Source organism: Durio zibethinus, chromosome 27, assembly GCF_047325235.1.
Source record: "Durio zibethinus cultivar Kanyao isolate XHJ-2024 chromosome 27, ASM4732523v1, whole genome shotgun sequence".
Lineage (NCBI taxonomy): Eukaryota > Viridiplantae > Streptophyta > Magnoliopsida > Malvales > Malvaceae > Durio > Durio zibethinus.
This window is the reverse complement of record NC_143188.1, coordinates 18,150,934-18,173,208: the sequence shown is the minus strand read 5'-3', so window position 1 is coordinate 18,173,208 and position 22,275 is coordinate 18,150,934. Positions and strand designations below refer to the sequence as shown.

At 35.8% G+C, this 22,275-nt stretch overlaps 1 protein-coding gene and 1 pseudogene across 3 annotated transcripts; one reads left to right on the top strand and one right to left on the bottom strand.

The window, feature by feature from the left end:
- Positions 1 to 59: 59 nt before the first annotated feature.
- Positions 60 to 10,558, bottom strand: LOC111279557 (uncharacterized). 3 transcript variants are annotated; one of them, XM_089756036.1, is made up of 14 exons: positions 10,102 to 10,558; positions 8,815 to 8,896; positions 7,641 to 7,744; positions 6,267 to 6,393; positions 5,397 to 5,491; positions 5,030 to 5,153; positions 4,279 to 4,359; positions 2,897 to 2,995; positions 2,276 to 2,434; positions 2,115 to 2,172; positions 1,937 to 2,007; positions 1,593 to 1,637; positions 809 to 982; positions 60 to 715 (listed from the first exon to the last, which is right to left on the bottom strand). In XM_089756036.1, the coding sequence occupies exons 1-14, from the start codon at positions 10,137 to 10,139 to the stop codon at positions 209 to 211; spliced, it is 1,764 nt and encodes a 587-aa protein (XP_089612162.1). In that variant the 5' UTR covers positions 10,140 to 10,558; the 3' UTR covers positions 60 to 208. The 3 variants fall into 3 exon arrangements, with proteins under 3 accessions (XP_089612162.1, XP_089612163.1, XP_089612165.1); XM_089756037.1 differs by having other exon boundaries at positions 9,046 to 10,556; XM_089756039.1 differs by having other exon boundaries at positions 6,267 to 6,313; positions 9,046 to 10,553.
- Positions 10,559 to 11,739: 1,181 nt separating this feature from the next.
- On the top strand, positions 11,740 to 21,878 carry LOC149511090 (glutamine synthetase leaf isozyme, chloroplastic-like; annotated as a pseudogene).
- Positions 21,879 to 22,275: the final 397 nt, after the last annotated feature.

Genomic DNA, 22,275 nt, shown 5'->3' with positions numbered 1-22,275 from the left:
AAAAATATATTTTTTAATATAACGAAGAAGTTTTCGAAAATGAATTTTCAAGACCTTGATGTAAAAGATAAAAAAATTATTAATTAACGGGTATTTGAGTAATTTTGTTGAAGGTTAATTTTTTTAGGATGTATTGGGAATTTTTGGGTAGCTCCACTCATAAAAGAATACAATCACCAGGCTATCCAAACAATGTCATCTTTAAATTTCATGGACAGTTTCGAAAGAAGTTGAGATCCCAGCGACGCATCAAACCATCTATGATGTTATTAAAGGGGTTTCGTACAACTGTTACGGTAGCTTTTGTGCTAGCTGACATGTCAGCATCAGATGAACTTTGGATGCTTGCGGAGGTATTGCTTCGTCCAGAGGTCCCTATGCTCCCTGATTCCGCGCTTGACGGAAGCGTATCAAACGCAGGTTCTGCAGATGACACACTAGTATCAGGAGATGCGTGCTCCAGGGTGACATTGGTGCTATTGATTACTATGGTGGATTCTGTCTCAAAGGGCGCCTGATGATGATCCACTTTAGCAGAAATGGACTCTGGGGGAAAAGAACTACACTTTTCTGTGGTGGAAGAAGTATCCCTGTTGTTTGTTTCATCTTTCTGTAAAGACTCTGAAGTATCGGCACAAGCCTTAGGTTGCTCTTCTGTCTGAGCACGTCGCCTCTCCAAGTCCTCCAAGGACTTAATTATGGCTTCCATAAACATCTGAATATAACAAGTATTGATAATGGGTTACGAGTTATTAACATAGCCAAGAATGTTTCTGGACATCAGTAGACGATTTAAGTTTCGACTCACCCTTTCTTCCTCCATATTATATGGAAAACCTCTAAAGTCATCCAGTAGATATTCCACATACTGATCATCATCCATCGTTGTTGGCACATGGGGGCCAAATGGATGACAACTGGGTAATTCAAAGCTTATCATATTGGATGATGACGGACCATTATCACCAATGGTATCTTTATCCTGCAGCAAACATCATTTAGTGTCAGTGACGCCATTATCTTCCTCCCCTCCCCCATCCTAGGCCACTTTATTTCTAATTCTTATAACACTTTCCACTTCAGCTTGTCTTTTGTATCCATCTCACAACTACCTTTATTAATTTATTTAGCTTTTTCATGCAGAGGCTGACAAAACCATGGAGATTAACCAGCAAGTGGAGAACAGAGTTGTGAAGCATCGTTCTGATAGTATAAAGACTAATTACAAGCTGCTATATACATACATACATACATATATATATATATATATATTTGGTAACATGCTATATACAAATTGAATGTTATGCTCTATCAACAGAGCTGCAAATTTAAGTTGTTTCCTATGGTGATACGATACCGAGAACTTTTATAGTCAAATTGGTATTATATTACAATTAGCAAGCATCTTATTTCATATGTCATATGTATTAATCAATGTGAAATACATAATAAGCTGACATAAAATGGATTAGGCGCCAGAGTTCGTGTTTAGTGGCATTGTAAAACTTGACAATAAGCGTTCTTCCTGTGCATTGCACATTAGATATCTAGTTGAAGTAATGAAGCAAACTCAGAAACAAAGAAAACAATACCTGACACCCAGGGTGATTTTCTTCAGATGGGATATCAGAAGGAACCTGAGCATAATCAAAGCTACAAATATTAGACAATTTTAAAAAATTAAACCGTTTATGAGGCCTTTGAATTCATAAATATTGCTTTCCTTTTCTTTTCCCTTATCTTTTTTTCCTACTTTCATATGTTTACTTCAAATAGAAAGCAGAAGATCACGTTTGTTCATCCATGCACTTTTCCAAATTTTCATTAGATTATATTACCCCTTGAAATGCAGTGAATTTGAAGAAGAATGTTTAAAGAAATTATTTTACAAGTCATTCTTGAAAAACAGTAGAAAAATAAAGAAACTAAAACCGACCTCTGTTCGACTCATAGGACTTTTAGAATGAGCTTGTTTAATGGCATCTTCTGTGCGTCTAGCCGCTGGCTCTGTAATAAAAAATACCAGCAAGACAATTGAGTGTAAGACAACACCATTAATGGATGAGGCAAAACTTGGCATTTAAGTTAAGAAATACAAGGTAAATTAGTCATGCCTTTAGATGCAGCTGAAGACTCTGGGACAAAACCTACTTCAGGGACAACCCAACTACCCTGAAGGTAAATCAGTTAAGAATTAGCAATGGCTTGTGGATTTGACATCAGGCACTTCTAATAAAACTAACACCACCAAAGATTATTTTGGAGCTCAATTTACCTTACCAAAGTAATCATGTATTGAATCATAAATAGTTGCCCCCACCTCATCCTCAGGAGGCCGCAAGACATTGTGGAAAAAGATATTTACGGAATTGAAGTAAAACCGAGGACGAGGAGAGTTGTGATCTCCCTCAAATTTGATAATATTCTTATGACCCTGCAAAAGTAGTGCATCAATAGAAGGCATAGCTTGAAATGCAAGAATGACTAGAAAACAAAAGAAATTCAAGCATTCAATTGATCAAATTTCCTTTATAAATGCAGATAATAAAAAACCATGTTTAATCATGCACAACGAAATTTGGAAGATAACCCTTTTTGTATGGATGTATCAAGCTAATGCAAATGGATGCAACACTTAAGTTATCAGATTCTTCTAACATGAACTGCATACTTTTTCTTTCATGGCCAAAAAAACTCCATTTTTTTTTTTTCACAAGTGCAGGCCAAGTAGGACAAATCTGAAGTAGAGAGATAGTTCAAAAACTATTAATTGGAATATTTCCAATTATTCTGAAAGCTGAGGGATATATAGGATCACTGTGTTTTTTTTTTTCCAATATTCTATACCTTAAGATTTCCTTATCAAATTCTACCACTAGAAAAAGAACCAACTTACCAAATAAGCTTCAAATATACGATCTGAGTGATGAGGGCGTATAAAATCATCACCAACAGCATGGCCAAACAGCACAGGAACAAAGCAAGAATTTACCACCTAGATTAAAATGAAGATAAGTTAAAATGTAATTCACTTCCATGCGGCACAATTAAGAACAATAAAAAACAAAAGCACTGACAAGAAATCACTGTATCATTGAATTTCAAATTTCATGAACAGAGTGTGTTAGACTTCCCTCACCCCTTTTTTCATGTTCTCTACGGTAGCAATACATCCCAAAGCAATTCCATGCATAGTTTTATGAATTTCAAAAGCTATCTGTTGGTGTCATTTCTCTGGCAGTGTCTATTCGCACAGATCCATAATAATCCCTTTGATTTACAGCTAAGGATACTCAATCAGGCAAGATACGCTTCAAGAACTGATTTTTAGTGAATGGTCATGCACAAGCATGTGAGTGTCTGTGTGTGTGTGCGTCAGAGGGAGAGATGATATAACAGAAGTTCTTTCAAGATCACATGTTACTGCTCTATATTGAACTCAGCTTGTTTGCCAAGATGAATTGAGTAGCAAACATGAAATGGTTGGATATTTCTTAGTGTTAATTATATTGTTGGATTGAGTAGCAAACAATACAATTGATCTATCAGGTTCACTTAATAGTTGGTCAGACAATAACTAAAACAAAAGCATATGGTACTACGCCAAAGAATTGGTTCATCAACTTGAGCATAAAACAAATGTGTCGAGCAAAACATTAAGGCATTGCTTGGTACGATGGAAAAGTGGGAGGATAGAAAGGGTGGCTGAACAGTCGCAAGAAAATGATTTTCAGTAATGCTTGGTAGGAGACAAAAATGGAGGAAAGAAAATAGGAGAGATGGTCATGTTCTACCCTTATTCATAAAAACAAATCATTCCAAATTGAAAAGATTTGAGGTTTACAAGATTATCCTCTTCTAGATTTTATCTCTTTATCTCCACTTAAAGAAGGTATAATGGTAAAATAATGTAATTTTCATTTTCTTTCCTTTCATTTTTCAACTCTCCAAGCAATGGATGGAAAGAAAATCATTTTCTTCATCCACTTTTCCATCTTTCCTAAAGCACACCAACAGAAAGAAAAGCATATTTTCTATCTTTCCAATTTTCTCCTCTCCTAATTTTGCATCTTTCCATTTTTCTATTCTCCTTACCAAGCAAAGCCTAAGATTCCGTTAATGGTTTCACCAATCAATCAAAGACAAAAGAACATTAAAGCAAAACTGCTTATCAAAAGAGATTAATGCAAAGATATCAGGAAGAAACTCCACCATGCGAAACCAGATAAATGAGTAACATGATCAACGGAAAAAAGTAAATTATCTTCAGACTAAAACCTTGATGGTGTTCAGGTCTGTTATGTCAAACTTTGCCTTTTTCTGGACTGCTTTTCGAATGTACCAGATTGCAAACTTAACCTGGAGCAAGCAAATGAAAAAATTTAGGGTCATAGGACAATAGAAGCAATTATCTCTAGTACGAAAACTTTGCTAACAACTTTGCTAAGGAAGTAAAATCACTAAATTGGGCATGCTAGCATCGGTCGATCCCACAAATGAACGTTGATAACTCATGTTGAACAGCAGCATAACCTACCAACCTAAGCAGCTTAAACAAACTTTATTTGCAGCATATGCTGTATTTCCAATTTTAAGTCATTGCTATTAAAATTTTTCGTTCTGTTCGTAGTGTTTGATTATAATTAATTAGAAAGAAAATGGGCTACAATCAACAAGACATAGCAAATAAAATGTAATACAATGCATCTATAGAATAAACTTGTAAAATGGAACTTGTCCATCATTGGGTTGATTGAACAATCAGAGAAGGAAGTGGACATGCTAATATCGGGATGTGTTAGAATGTGCACATGAAGAACTACAATTTCAACACTACAAGTTTTCTTATTTATCTTATTTTGGATATAACACCACCATTCCTTATAATAGTTGCCAGCACCAAATTTCCTATACAATCTCTAGCACCAAAATATGCCGTTGGTTACAGTCGCTAATTAGCTACGCACAAAGAAAAAAGGGCTAGAACCAACAAAACATATATAATAATTAATAAAATGTATCTACTTACTGAGAACTTGGGCAGACGGAAATTAGAGGTATCTACTAGTTCCATCATCAGATCGACTAAGTCAGAAAAGGGACTGTCAATAACCATTCCCGCAATTGAAGGATCCTCAGCTCCATACATTAGGCTGTGAACAATCATTTACATCCTTAATAACATAAACATGCAAAAACACATCTACTATATTAGGTTCATATGAATAAAACATGAAATTATATCAGCAGAAGAGAAAAGACAGCAAACTGAATCCATTTTTTTTTTAATAAATGATTAACAAGGGCAGGATAGCATTGAAACTCCATGATGGGCTTCCATGCTCAAAACTCTACAACATCAAGCTCAAAGGAAGATGGCAAGTGCTTTAGAAAACCTGGTAACAGCACCCATTGAGCGGCCCCATAAGCCAATCAAAGAGACATTTCCATCTGCCCGCAAATAATCAACCACTGTTTTCAGATCATCCTTCTGAAAAATAGGAAAAGAACTCAGGAAGCCATTTTATGACACGCAATAAACACCAACATGGACATCTATGATGTCATATAGAGAAGAAATATGAGTTAAATGTATACTACCAGGTGAAAAGGTGTAAAATGATCTTAATAGAGACAGTCAAGGCAGTGCAAAGTTGGTGACAAGTATGCAATAAGAATAAACACCATTCGGATGACAGGTTGATACTTTTTCCAGTAAGGAGCGAAACTGGTGACAAATAATTAACCTTTATTTTTTAAAAATATTGGGAGTGTTCTTTATAAGAACTTTCAAATGTGAATACATAAGAAGAATTCACTTCATGACAGAGAGAAGGATCAAGGAAGAGATTTAGGCTTCTTAGTATAGTTACAACTTACAAGTTTGCAATTTCACATGTCATACATTATTCAACCAGAGGTTAATTTTGACGAGCATAATCAAGAAAAAGTTTAACGCATATGTAAACTTACAAAACCTAAAAAACCCTAGTATTTACTCCCACAACAAGTTTTCCCAGAAGAAACTAATAGTCACCGTACAACACATCTGTCTAAATAAGAATACCCCAAATAATCCATGACAAAACAAAAGTTAACGTAACCAATTTGCTAAGAGCCACATAATCACAAGCTCACAACCAGTAACAATTGTATGCAAAAAGTTACTAAAACTATTAATCAAACACTAGAAGAACCATTTCCTGTATCCATAGCAAAAATGAGAATAAGAAGTTCTAGATTTCTTCAGTTAGTTAACAACTTACTTCATGCCAACCCAAGCTGACATGTTCTCCTCCAGATAACCCAGATCCTGAAAAATCAAGAGTGAAAACTGTAATATTTGAAGGCAGCAAGATTATGGCAGCTTCACTAGCATCAGCCCTGCAGCCACTGCCAAAAATCAAGATGTTCTAGCAGTCAGCAATGATGCGTACAACACAGTAATAATAATAATAATAACAATAAGCAACTATAAACTTACAACATTTTGAGTTGGTTGGCTGCAAGGATATAAAATTTAACAAAAGAAGACACATATATAGTAAGAACTAAAGTAAGAAACATATAGGATAAAACAGAAGCTAGTCATGGATAAAAATAATAAAAAGCATGTACATTTGTACGACATTTTGAGTTGGTTGGCTGCCAGCATAGAAGATTTAACAATAGGAAACACATATACAGTTAGATCTGAGGTAAGAAACAGAACCTAGTCATGCAATCAATGAACATTAGCCAACAACAATAAGTAATGACACATGTACAATACTAAAGCAACTGATATCTTTTGACCAAAAAAAAGCAACTGATATCTAATACTAACGCAATCTACTTCCAACGATATTTTGCAAAATGCATTATCTCATATTTTTCTCCCAGTTATCAAACAGTTCTTGCTTATAAATGTTCATGAATAGGAAATTCTTAATGTCATTTGACAATCTGTCAGCAAGAATAATGCTCTGATATTGCTTTTCACACCAACTATTTAATTCGCACTAAAAAGATAAATAAGAAGTCAACTAATCCACACATAAGGTTACTAGTGGATAACAATAATTGGATTCTAAAACCAATATCCCAATTACAATAACCTTCATACAAGTATATTAATTCCTTCATTTTCCTACCAATCCAGTAAAAAAATTTTGTGCCTAGATTATAGAAAAGTGACAAATGGGGAGTTTGCAAACACTAAGCTGTACGAAATAAATTTAACTATAAAAGAACAAATTCTCTATCTTGCTACTGGTGGTATAAGCAGTAATAACATGATTGCATTTGAAAATATAGTCAGAAAAATCAATATCCTAACTAAAAATAAATGCAATTATAACTACCACAATTTCATAATCACCGGTACAAGTTAATACCTAGTTGAAGAAATACTATATAAGCAAGAGAAAGAAAAGAAAAAGTAACTAATTGAAAAAATAAGGCATTTTTATCCAGATACAACTGTATTAAAAAAAAAAGCGATAATATTTTATGGCTGGTCTTGATTGAGGCATGCAAGTTGGACCAAAAAGTCTGTTTTGATGTAAGCACAAAATCCAAATTTTTTTTTTTAATTTCCACAAAAAATCATTGATAATGCCTGCAATTTCCATTGGGATCAATCAAAACTCCTTTGTCACCTGTTGCCATGGCAGTATATCACACAGGGCAGAGGTTTTCCTTCAGGACTAACCAGAGGCATGTAATGACTACACAATAGAACATCTCCCCTGCCATTTTTAACCTGAAAAATGGCCAAAACACCTCTCTTATGACGTAGACCAACTTAAATTCATCCAAATTATAAACAATCATAAAAAAATTTCTTCTTGTAAAGTATGTACAATTAATGTCGACTAACCCCCACCCTTTTTTTGGCCAAAACTAATGGGACAAATTTTTTTATTTACAAATCTAAAAAATGATCACATAAACATTACATTAGAAAATCGACAGTTATAAATAGTTGTAGTCCTATGTTAATAATTACAAGTATTCCAGATTGACCCAAGGCTGTTAGCCTGTTACTTTGTGCTTGAAGACCTGAAACCTTTCAAACCATCCTAAACACATCCTCATAAGAATTTTCTCCTTAGTGTGTTGATGCCAAGAGATTTCCTTTCCAAGTTGACCAGATCTCAATTCCAATATTACTGCAAGTCAATCAAATCCTGATTTTGCATTATATCTAACAAAGGGACTACTTATCTTGTTAAAACGCACATCTGACCTGCCCACCCAACAAGGATATCATGCAAAAATAGTTTCAGATCTTTTTTTGCCATTGATATAGCATCTCATCTGATGAATACGTATGCTTACGTGTAGAATGAATTTAATCTTAACCTATCCTGTATCAATATGCAGAAGACAGGCTAGCACTTCTAAATTTGTAGAACTTTCAATCTTCCATAAATTATGGTGTCTCATAAAGCACGTGCCATCATAAATGGTTACCAAGTGCTGAAAAGGAAAATTGACACAATTACAAATTAACTCAAACAAATGTTTAAAAGAAATGACCTCTTCTGTAATGTTTCCTTTCAAAGGAAAAGAGAAAGCATAGACGTACAATTGCTGGGGGCACCTAGCTAACTGATTTTAATTTATGAGTAATTTGAACAAGTTGACGACAACATAAAGCGATTGTATCTATTGTGCTACTACATTTTAGAAATAAAGCTATTTAATTGAAGGATCAGCGAAATGAACAGGTTAACATCATAAATAAGTTTGAACAAACCAGAAAGTTAAGAATTCTAGGAAGCTAATAAATTTGAAATTTCCCCCGGCATCGATAATCTTAAACCATACCTCTATATCCTTTCTTTGGCACCATTTCCCTTTCACATTGAACTCTTTGTCCAACAGATCACTGTCTGGATTGTAATTAGCTCTGCCACCAAAAAATGATGCCCATTAGAAATTGAGCAAAAGAAGTATAATAAAATTATAGTAGGGAATAATTTGTAGTCCTAAATTAACGATGTCCCGAACATTTTTAACTATCTCATTACAAAAGTCCCAGACAAACTTTCCACTCACCTTGCTTTCCTGTCTAATATCTCAATGAAAGGATCTGCAGGTCCTTTCCATAACTTCGCTGGTTAAAAACCATCTTATCTTCAACGTAGAACAGCATTACAACAGCAGACTTCAAGCCACAAAACTTATGTTTCCCAATTTTCTAGCTATAACTTTAAGTTCTTGAAGATCTAATTCTTACCCATAATAGTTTCAATTTCACAGTTAAGCTGATTAAAATTATAGCATGCAGTTTTTTGCCCAAGACTCCTATCAAACTAAATAAAACAGTTACTTAAAAATTTCATCTTTCAACTGTCTCTTTATCAATTACCAACCTTGTAACTGCTGAAGCTTTCAGAACCATATGAAAATACAGCAAAGTAGAAAATCTTGGTCTAACAGAAAACAATAACTAAATCAACCTAAGACCCACATGCCATCACCCTCAGAAAAGTTTGAGATTCACAAACACAGAAGCCCCAACAACAACAAATATATATATACGCATATATATATATATATATATATATGTGTGTGTGTGTGTGTGTGTGTGTTTGTGTGTGTATCCAAAAAACAAAATTATATTAAAATAAGAAAATTAATCAAATCAAGTAGCAGTGCATGAGAGCTAAAGAAAACCAACACAATTAATCAGACATACTCTGAAATTATGGAAAGATCATAGGGAACCAAGTGGTGAGCTAAATGATCAAATTCCAACAGTAAATAGCCACGTACTAATATAATCACTCCTGAATGCTTGCTTAGAAACTGATCAACATTAATACAAAACAAAAACTTCAAATCTGACGCTATATAAAAAGGGTCCAAGTATAAGCAAGTAGTTAAATTAGTCTCATTCAAGCAAAAGAGTTTTCCTTGCTTGTTCCCTACAGACCAAAAACACTTCAATTTCAAATCCAAATTTTCCTCTCTCTTCCTAATTTTTCTCGTCAACCAAACAGAACAGAACCATAAGCAAAAAAAAAAAAAAATCACATTTAAATTCAATAGAGGAAAGGAAACAAGATCATTTTTTTTCCCAAAAAGTAAAATTAAAAATCAAAAGACTACCTAGGAGGCCGTATTACAAAGTTGACAAGCGGCTCCATAGATTTCCAAAAATGATAGCCAAAAGATCTCTTTCACTCAGGGATGAGCTGTTCTTCTTGAGTTAATTTACCAAACCCAACAATAAAAAACTAAAGTGTATGAAAAACAAATCCTTTCTATGTGTGTGATAATACTTTTTTACTATGATAAAGAAAAAAGACAAGACAAAGGGAAAAAAAAATGAACAGAGCTTTGTCGAATGTTGTTGGTTTTGATGTTTCCCATATTTGAGTTTCCCTCTTTCCTTGCAACAAAACAATAAAAAGAATTATTCTTGTATGTATTTGTTGCCACCCAAGTGGCCAAGCATCATTGTTTGCCACTCTGGCTGTTGCATGTGCTTGAGTGAATGATATGTGTTTTGTTTTATGAAGTACAAAGCCACAGAGTTCCTCTCCATCTGTCTCCTAAACTCCACAGCAACTTTCCCACTGCATATTTTATCAGCCTCAAAGCCAACGGGCTTTGCCAAGTGAATGGAACTTGGCATATCAAAACTTTTCCCTTAGTTGACATGGCAATTGCATGGATTGTGTTAGAAGTGCTGGCCAAGTTAGGCAATAATGGCATTAGGACAACAATTATTACAAGTATTTCTAGCAGTTCTCAGTTAGCTTTCCAATATAGTTGCAAACTTAAAGTTGACTTAAATATTAGAAGTGTACTTTGGTACTAATCATGAAAAGTTAGGAAAAAAACCTGTAGATTTTTTTTTCTTTATTTAAGATCAAAAAAGTAATTGAGTAGGAGTTGAGTGTAAATGTAAAGATCAAATATACTTAGAAGTGAGAAACTTATCTTCGAATATAAATTATTAAAGGTAAGATAATTTCTTATAGCTTTGTTTTCAATAAATTCTTTTTTTTTTTTTTTTGCATGAGCATTTTTCCTTTTTATATATAATTGAAATGAGCCTCTTTTCATTAAAAACAAAAAACCATTGACTAAGGTAGGATACCCGGTGGTGAGAACAATGGTTCAGCCATCGAAAATATCCCTATCATCAGACAATTCACTTAGGTTATAATTCAAAATTTAATTAAATTAATTTATATAATCATTTTTAAAAAATAATATTGAATAGGTTTATATTCAAATCTCAATTTTTGTTCTTTATTTTCAGATTGCAACTTTTATTATATACGTATATATATATATATATATATTATCTAAACAAAATATAAAAATGTTCATAGATCGGATCGGATTATATTGAAATTAGAGTCATATTTGATATTAATAGTTTATATGTTTGACAGGTTCTGTCCAGTCCGATATAAAATTTTGAGTCTCAAAATTTTTTCAAATTCAACTCAAATTAAAAAAATAAATTTAAGCCCACCTATTTATATAAAAAATTTAAAATAAATTATTAAAATAAATTTAATAGAATTATATTAAATTCACATATATATAAAAAATAAAATTTAAAATTATATATTTAAAAATTAAAAATTAAAAATAAAAATTATATATAACTTAATTTTTGCTTTTATATAATTTTTATTTTTAATTTTTATATATATGTGAATTAATTTATATATACTTCAAGTATATGAAAAATAAAAAGATTATATACATGTGTCTTAAAAACGGGAAATGCCCTTATGTTATTATACCTTCCTATTTAGGTTTGGGATCGAGCAAGAGTACACCTTACTTCAACAAAATGTTAAATGGGCTTTGGGATGGCCTGTTGGAGGCTACCCTGGTCCTCAGGTGATAATAAGACTCAATTTTTATGAGGCTAAAACAGTTGTAGAGGACTGTAAATTCATGATAAGTGAAAATGATTCGTTTACGCCAAATGCAGGGTCCTTATTACTGTGGAGCTGGAGCTGACAAGTCATTGTGCGTGACATCTCAGATGCTCATTACAAATCTTGCTTATATGCCGGCATTAACATTTGTGACACCAATGTGGAGGTTATGCCAGGCCAGGTCTGCAGCCATGGAGGCCTTTTCAACTTGCTAATGAAAATGAGCTACTGTTGCAATCATGCTTGTTTGTTCATTAGTTATCACCATCTGATTTTGTAAATTACCATGCAGCGGGAGTATCAAGTTGGTCCAAGTGTTGGTATTGAAGCTGATGATCATATCTGGTGTTCCAGATACATTCTTGACGTATTTCTTCTCCATATGATCCGGTTGAAAGGTAGGAAAAAAATTTTGAATAACTTACCAATGTTTTTCCTACGTTCTTACAGAGAATCACTGAATAAGCTGGTGTTGTTCTCTCTCTTGATCCTAAACCAATAGAGGTAATTTAACATTAGGAATACTTTTTAAGCACAATTTTTCCGATCCAAACTTTTTCCAACCGCAACAACAATACTAAAATAGTCCTGAGACAGTTCAATTCTTACCATTAGTACATTAAAGGGGTTGCTCAATTCTTTATCCTGTTGCTAGGGTGACTAGAATGGTGCTGGATGCCACACCAATTACAGGTACTTGTTCATGACCGTTCTTAGCTTGAATAGCAACTTTGGAAATTTTATGCCTCTTTGCAAATTTATGTAGTAGCACTTTTAATTAAAGTAATAAGATTCTATTAAAACAGTACAAAGAGCATGAGAGTGTAGACACCGGTTTTGTCCGGATATACTTTTTTTAGTTCTTGTTTATTAATAACAATAATATTGATTTAATTAAAATTAAAATTTTATTAATTTTTAATTATTAAAAAAATAATATAAAATATAAAAAGAAAAAAACAACAACAGAACCAAAAAAATTGGGATGGCAGTGGTGCCGTGCAAGGCACGACTGGCCACCTACCCTTAGTGTTACGGACTAAGCTTTCTCTCAACAAGCAATAGACTGTGCGGCACTTGAATGGACGCTCCCACTCAAGTCAGCCTTCAATAGATCGCTATCTGAACAAATAACCATGAGCCATGATTAGTCACAAGCATTCACAATAAGACACAATATATTGAGATCAATCTCAAATACACACACAAAAGAAGGCATATTCACATCGAGAAAAAGAAAAACACATCGAGGTAACATTCGGGACATTCAATCGGGGTGAATTTTATTATAATTGAGAATCATACATCGGGACTTCCCACCATCACCAAGGCCAGGGGGCAGCCCTTGGTGAATGGCCTAGGCTCGCATAGCAATCAGTGAGACAGCCCAACACTACGCTGCCGGCTCACCCCCTTAAAAAGCCTTAGAGATTTTAGAGCTATGCTACCACTAACCATTACAATGTTTGAAATAGGGACACTTTTCCTAGCACAAGGGATCTACCCGGCCATAGCCTTATACATGGGTGGCTTATGGCAACCTAAGTCCTGGTCATGGCCCTATATAAGGTTGGCTCATGACATCCTCTCCCACCTATTCTATCGACGTCCTCGTCGACTTGCTGGTTTGAAATTCTTCAATCTTTCTTTGAAATCTCTGGAGGTTGTGTTCTCTTTCCCAGCTGGTTTTTTCTAGTCCTAATCCCTTCCACTTCACTAAGTATTCCCGAACTAGTCTTCGAGATATCTTGGTTTCCCTGTCAGCTAAGATCTCTTCGACTCGACGCTCTGAGGGTAGCTTCATGGTGATGGCGGTTCTGGTTGGCTCCCTTCGGCTAGCATCTGTAGGATCTACATGGAAAAGTTTCAGGTTGCTCACATGAAATACTGGGTGCACCTTCATCCACTTTGGTAGGTCGATTTTGTAAGAAGCATTCCCCACCTTGGAAAGGATTTTTACTGGACCCTCATATTTGCGCACCAGTCTACGATCTCTCTTTCTCAAGAACCTGGTTTGTTCAGGAACTAGTCAGACAAGAACCAAATCACCAACTTGGAATTGTTGAGCCCTGTGACCCTTGTCTGCCCATTTTTTCATCCGCTTTGATGCTTTCTCCAAGTAGGCTTGTGCAATCTCCGTGTTTTGTTTCCACTCCTTACTGAGGTTGAAGGCTCTCAGATTCTTTCCTCCATATTGTTTCAAGGAAGTGTAGGGTAGCCTTGGTAATTGTCTGATGACCACCTCAAATGGGCTTTTGTTGGTGAAAGAGCTTTTGTTGGAATTAAAGCAGAGTTGAGCAACGTCCAATCATGAAGGCCAGTCCTTCTGATTGGCTTGAACAAAGTGCCTCAAGTATTCTTCGAGTAGTCCGTTGAACCGTTTCGTTTGACCATCGGTTTGAGGGTGATAGCTTGAGGAGATGTTGAGTTGAGACCTCAATATCTTGAAAAGTTCTCTCCAGAAAGACCCCGTGAATCTCGGATCTTTATCACTGATAATGTTTTGAGGGAGGCCCCAATATTTGACCACATGTTTGAACAATAGTCGAGCTGTGTCTTTCTCTGTACAATACTTGTGAGTAGAAATGAATGTGGTGTACTTAGAGAACCGGTCAACCACCACCAAAATAGCTCCAAGATCACCAACCTTGGGCAAGCTCGAAATGAAATCGAGGGAGATGCTTTCCCACGGTTTGACGGGTACTGATAATGGTTCAAGCATGCCTGCAGGTTTCCTCTTTTCAATTTTATCTTGTAGGCAAATGAGGCAAGTCTTCGTATAGTCCATCACATCTTGTCGCATGTGAGGCTAATAGTATCCCTGTTTCAATAACGCCAAAGTACGTTGCCAGCCTGGATGTCCGACCCATGGTGTGTCATGAGATTCCCTTATCAGTATCTGTCTCAGACCTCCTGCTCTTGGCACAAACACTCGAGGCCCCTTGGTCCACAAAACCCTATTTTCTTGCCAGAAGTACTTGGACTTCCCTTTCTCCACTAGCTTTAGGATGGCACAGGCTTGCGAGTCTTTCCCTAAATGATCTCTAATCAACTTGTGAATGTCTGTAGTGGCTTTGCTAGCCGCCATTAGGGTAATTCTTCTAAGGGCCGCTAAATCTATTCACTTGCTCAATGCATCAGCCACTTGATTGGTCTTTACAGCGGTGTGCTCAAAATAAAAGTCGAACTTCACTAAAAATTTTTGCCACCTAGCTTGTTTCGCCGTAAGCCTTGGTTGAGTGAGAAAATGGCTAACGGTCGAATTGTCTGTCTTCACGACAAAGTGTGAACCCAACAAGTAATGTCGTCAAGCTCTTAAGCAGTGAACCACCGTCAGGAGCTCTTTTTCTTGGGCCGTATATTTCCTCTCAGCTTCGCTTAACTTCTTACTTTCAAATGCTATCGGGTGATGTTGTTGTAAAAGTACTCCTCCAATAACAAAATCAGATGCATCCGTCTGAACTTCGAAAGGTTTTTCAATATCAAGGAGAGCTAAGATGGGATCCTTTATAATAGCATTCTTCAATCCCTCAAAGGCCTCTTGGCACTCACTCGTCCAACACTATTTATGCTCATTCTTCAATAGCTCCGTGAGGGCCGTGGTCTTGCGAGAGTACCCTTCCACAAACCTTTTATAATAGTTGGCTAGTCTAAAAAATGAGCGGAGCTCACTAACATTCTTCGGTGTTATCCACTCCTTGATGGCCCTAACATTTTCCATGTGCATTCGAATATGGCCATGTTTGACAATGTGACCGAGAAAATAGATTTAGGTCTGAGCAAATGCACACTTCTCCCTTTTTTCATATAACTGGTGGTCCTGTAACCTTTGAATCACCTGACGCAAGTGTTCTTGATGTTTTTCCAAGGTAGAGCTATATACCACTATGTCGTCTAAATAGATGACTACAAATTTGTCTAGGTAGTCATGAAACACCTGATTCATCAATATACAAAATGTGATAGGAGCATTGGTCAGTCCAAAGGACATAACAAGAAATTCAAATGCACCATACTGTGTTACACAAGTGATCTTTGGCTCATCTCCCTCAACAATTCTGACTTGATGGTAGCCAGATCTTAGGTCCAATTTGGAGAAGTACTTGGTCCGACTCAATTGATCAAACAAGCCTGCTATAAGAGGGATGGGATACTTGTTTCTTACGGTGACTTTGTTCAGGGTCTTATAGTCAACACATAATCATAAACTTCCATCATGCTTCTTCTGAAATAGCACTGACGCTCTGAAAAGAGCTTTTGATGGTCTGGTGAACCTGGCTTGTAGAAGCTCATCTAACTATTTTTTTAGTTCGGCTAACTCTGGCGGGGCCATGCAGTAAGGGGCTCTAGTAGGGGGTTTTACTCTTGGAAGGAGCTCAATTTCATGGTCCACTACTCGTCGAGGGGGTAAAACCTTAGGCAACATCTTTGGCATCACCTATTCGAATTTTTCCAACATTTTTTTTCACACCATCGGGTAATGGTTCTACTTTCGACCCTTCTTTGTAGATCGACATAGCCACAAAGAAGGGTTCCCTTTTCTTTACCCCTTTCTTAAACTGCAAAGCTGAAATCATTTTCTTCCCATTCTTTGGTAAGATATTGGCTGGCACCACACATGGATGTTCCCTTAAGAACAACAAGCAACTAGCGACGGGGATAGGGATCATTTGAGCTAACATCATGAAGTTTAATCCGAGAACGACATCAAAGTCATCCATGGGGGAAACTGCAAAGTCTACCTTTCCTTTCCATGGCCCCAATTTGGTTGTCACACTCTTGAAGCTTCCACTTATCGTAAAAGTTGGTGAATTGACCGCCTTCATTCGTCCACAGTCTTTGCTAACCTAAAGACTACACCTTTTTATTTTTTTGGTGTGATGAAAGTGTCGGTTGCACCCGTATCCACCATGGTTTTGGTGGCCTTCTCATTGATCATTAAGTTCACATACATCAAGCCTCTACTCTGCTCTTTCTTTATAGTGTTCGATTGGGTGTGGAGGGCATTGAAGAACCTTATTGAACCCATCTTGGCTGGTTCCTCTTCAACTTTTTCAACGCTCTCTGACACTTTTACGGACTCTTGAGATGAGGTTCTTAAGGCATTAAGGGTTCTTTTGTGCGGGCATTTGGCCATCCGATACGACCCCTTGCAAAGAAAGCAAGCTAACGATTGCCTAAGCTTGAAAATCATTGCGTTGCTTGTTTTGGGTTGGGTGCTATCTCGACCAAAGGACCTCCTGTCTGATCTCCCACTGAAGGGTCAGTCCAACCTAGTCATCTTTCTCCCACTTTCAAAGTTGAAGCTACTGCCAGCTGATGAAGGATTTTTCTATTTTGAGGAGCCATCATTATAATCGTGAAGACGTTCAGCTGTAGCCATGGTCGTGGCCACGTCTTGCACTTTCTATCTTAGTAGTTCTGTCCTGGCTCAAGTCTTGAGGCCCTCAAGAAAATAGAACACCTTGTGCTTTTCGGACATGTCTCGAATATCCAATATTAGGGTAAAAAAGCTCCTTACAAACTCTCGCACTATTCTTATTTGCACCAATTCTCGAAGTCTCCTTCGAGCTATATACTCCACATTCTTAAGGAAAAACTAGTTTTTCAATTCTCGCTTCAGGTCCGTCCAAGTCTTAATCGGGTAATCGTCATTGACAAACTTGGAGCGCCACCATAGTTTGGCATCCTCTGTGAGGTACATCGATGCCATTGCTACCTTGTCTTCCTCTGAATCCGTGTGTACAGCTCGAAAGTACTGTTCCATGTCAAACAAGAAATTTTCAAGTTCCTTAGCATCCCTTGCCCCATCATAGCATCGAGGTTCCAGCACTTTGGGTCTTTTTTCCCTTTCCATCGAGCTCGAACTCGATCTGGCCACAGCCATTTGTAAGATGCTCACCTGTGCTCTGAGCTCTTCAAACTCTTTTTGGAGAATATTCAAGGCATCTCTAGCCTCCTCGCTCACGTTGTGAAGAGTATCGGATAACTCCCGCTGGGTTGTCTCAATCTCCCTCACTCGATCTTTAGTCGCCATATGAATTTTCATTACGGCATCGCGACCTCAAGTTTTTCAATTTTTTGTTGATGATTGGGTCCACCACTTATGGCCATCTCATCCATTTTCTAGCACTTCTCAACCGTGCTCTGATACCACGTGTCACAGACTAAGTTTTCTCTCAACAAGCAATAGACCGTGCGGCACTTGAATGGACGTTCCTACCAAAGTTAGCCTTCAATAGATCGCTATCTGAACAAATAATCATAAGCCATGGTTAGTCTCAAGCATTCACAATAAGACAATATATCGAGATCAATCTCAAGCACACACACAAAAGAAGGCATATTCACATCGAGAAAAAAAAAACACATTGAGGTAACATTCGAGACATTCAATCGGGGTAAATTTTATTATAATCGAAAATCATGCATCGAGATTTCTCACCATCACCAGGGCCAGGGGGCAGCCCTTGGTAGATGGTCTAGGCTCGCATAGCAACCGATGAGACAGCCCAACACTAAACTGTCGGTTCACCCCTCTAAAGAGCCTTAGAGATTTTAGAGCTATGCTACCACTAACCATTACAATGTTTGAAATAGGGACACTTTTCCTAGCACAAGAAATCTACCCGGCCATAGCCCTATACATGAGTGGCTCATGGCAATCTAAGTCTCGATCATGGCCATATACAAGGTTGGCTCATGACACCTAGCCTGTCCCCTCACTATACCCTGCACCTCACCAGTTCTGACTATCGAGAACCATCACCTATTCCTTGCCAGGTGCACGCTCAACCTGCTACCACCATCTCAGCTCTATAAAACACCAGATCTTCTTCCTTTCAGTCTTGTTGGAAGCATTCAAACCAATAGCCACCACCAAAGTAGCCCACACAGACACACTATTATTCCTAACCCCAATCAACCTCTCACCCACTAGAAACCCCTCACCCACCAGAAACCAAAACAAAAAAAAAGTCCTCGCTAGGGGAGGAACCCAGTGCCAAGCTACCTGTAAAAAATAAAAAAATCATTATCAGCTTCAATTTTTTTTTTTTTAAAAAGAGAACAGAAAACTTTGAACCTCGATCTTCGTTTTCGATGAAAAAGAGATCGGATCCTGAAAGATCTCGTCGAATAGAGTTTTTAGGAGGATTTTAAAATTTTTCGACCACCGACAAAAACCACTGGCGGAGGCCCAGACGGCGACCGACGTGGTAGCGTGACACCAGCAGTCAGTCACCGGTGGATTCCCCGAGCTCTCTCCAGAGCTCTAAAATTTTTTTTTTTAGACAAAAGAAAATTGAGTTAAAAAAAAAACTTGGTTTATATATAGCCTCAGCTGTCCAAAACGACGTCGTTTCAGAATAAGAATCAAAACATTGTCATCTGGACCAAAGAGGATCCCCGCACTCACCCGTGACCCGACCCGAGATCCGCATAATGACCCGTCAATCCAGTTCCTCCAACAGCTCTGAACCGGTTCGATCAAACCGAACTGAACTGCTCCTTAGTCGGTTCGACAGAACCGTGAGCCGAACCAACCCCTTTTCGATCCAGCCAAACTGGTCGTTGATTGGACCGTTGATCGGTCCTATTCAGGTATATATATTTTTTTAAAATTTCTTAATTTTTTTATATATTATCATTTTTGTTATTTTGAGTATTTTTTTTATTCATGCATGTTAAATTTAACAATAATAAAAATGAAAATAAAATAAGATAATAACTAAACAAATATTAAAAATGCTTAAATAATAATTATAATAGAATAATTATTATTATTTTTCCTGCCTAGATGTTGGAGGGAATAAAAAAAAAATTTCCTAAAGAAATAATTTCGCCTAGATGTTGGGAATTATTATTAAGAAATTTTCATAAAAAATATATATATATGAAAATTTTAATTAGTTTTCAAAAATCATTAAAATCGAACTTGCTTTGAAAATCCGCCTAGATGCTGAAAACTTTAGAGATGTTCGTATTTTCTTAAAAACGAAACCTTAAACACCAATTCTTAATTTTCAAAATCTTAGGTTTCTGAAATCCTCAAAATCCAAAATCCCCCAAAATTCGAAATCCCAAACCTTTAACTCTTAAATCCAAACCCTTAAATCAAAACCCTAAACCTCAAATTTTAAAACCGAAACCTTAAAATTTTTAAACTCTAAAATCAAAACCCTAAATCTTCTATACCCTAAAATCAAAGCCTTAAGACTCTCTAAACCTTAAAACCAAACCCTAAAACTTTCAAAACTCAAACCAAAACCCTAAAATCCGAACCTTTACTCAAGCCCTTATTCAAAACATTCTGAAAATCTTAAGGGCACGTGTAAAAATCTCATTTGAAGTAATCTATTCCTGAATGCTGCCTAGATGATGGGGTATTTAAGAAACTTTACTTCGTTAAGTTTTTTACACGAATTCTTAATTCGCATTAATAATAAGATTAATAAATAAAAAGTATAATAGTAAATTAAGATCTTAAATATAAACAGTCGTACCTAAGCTCTAGCTAGATGTTGGAGAGTCAGGGTGGTCTAATTATACTTAAGAATCCAACTTTTAAATTGCATTTCATTTTACATGACATTCATTAGCATACATACGTTAGCGTGTTATCATCAATAATTGTCTGTATTATTCTCTTTTTAATTTTTATTTACTATTTAATGATAAAATATTTTATAATAAAAAAAATAATACATTTTAAAAAATTATGATATTATAAAATAAAATAAAAATAACATTCCGAAAGAATTAATTCTTGGTACTTTGCGTAGATGTTGGAGAGTCACTAACATTTATCTTCTATAAAGTTGTTATTTTATTTTAAGAATTATTATGTGAAATCTTAAGCGAAAAGAGTTATTTTAAATTCTCCAATTTAAATTCTGCCTAGATATTGGAGAATTTTAAAATAATTCTTTAACTTCAATATTTTCTCGATATTCCTAAATAAAGAGCTTTAGCAAAATTTTATTTTTTCAAATGAAGGGAATTACTATTAAATTTCAAGTCAAAACCATTTTTATCCAACATCGAAAATAGCGCATAATTAAATGGTATCAATTTATGGGTGTTGTGGGGGTGCTAATCCTTCTCCACACGTAATTGATTTCCGAGCCTAACCTAATTTTTCGTAGACCGAAAATTATCTCTTTGATAAATTTTAAATTCGTTTTTATAGTTTTATTAAAAAGATAAACTTTTGGATGGCTAATATTACCCTAACAAAGATTGATGATGACTCTTCCATTTACTTTGATTTTAAAATTCATTTACGTCTGACGATTCCAAAATCGTTACGAGAGAGAAGATGGTGGCTATGAAGTTATAAAGAAAGCGATATTGAATTTGTCACTCCGACATAAGGAGCATATTAGTACCTATGGTGAAGGAAATGAGAAAAGAGTGACAGGTAAGCAGGAAACAGCCAACACCAACACATTTTCTTGGGTATGTTTCATGAGATTTCCATAGCTAGTAATGGAAGCCATGGAAACGTTACATACTTTGTTTAATGTTCATAAAATTTCGTAAATTTCAACTTGCAGGGAGTGGCTAATCGTGGTTGCTCAATCTGAGTTGGGTGTGGCACTAAGAAGAATGGAAAATGTATTACCGTAAACTTGACAATTTTGAACACTATAAGATGATACAATATAAAAATCATTCGAAAAAAATACAAAATCATTATGATTTAAAATTTTAATAAAAATTATATTTATGTTTGACAAATTTTAAAAAATGATTTTTATATTTTACACGTGTTAAGAAATCTAATTTTTTGACAACAAACTTTACAATGATGCTCTTTCCATATTCATTTTGTTAGGTTACTTGGAAGATCGGCAGCCAGCTTCAATCATGGACCCTTATGTTGTAACATCGTTGTTGGCGGAAACCACAATATCATATGAGCCAACACTTGAAGCTGAAGCACTTGCTGCTCAAAAGATTGCTTTGAAGGTTTGATTGAGGCAATTTGGGAGACAGATAATGGTACTCAAGAAGGAAGCAGTTTGGTTTACTCAGCTGATTGACAGGGATGGTTTTGCCCTTTTTCTAATTAGGCTTTTAGGAAATGTCCCTGTAAAATAAAGGCCCTAAAATGAGTAATTGCCTTGTGATTAGATAGCTTGTCAAATGGTTCTCAAATGGATTATGTCTTTTAAATCAGAATTAATGGTCTTTTCAACTATCATCGGTTCATGGATTTTTTAGATGTTTACTGATTTATGATTCTTGATGAAAGGGTGAGCATATATGTAATTTCAGTAATTTAAAATACCGTATACCAAAACAGTATTAAAAACATAAAAATGATTTGATTTAAAATTTTAATAAAATCTAAATTCTGTCAAAATAAAAA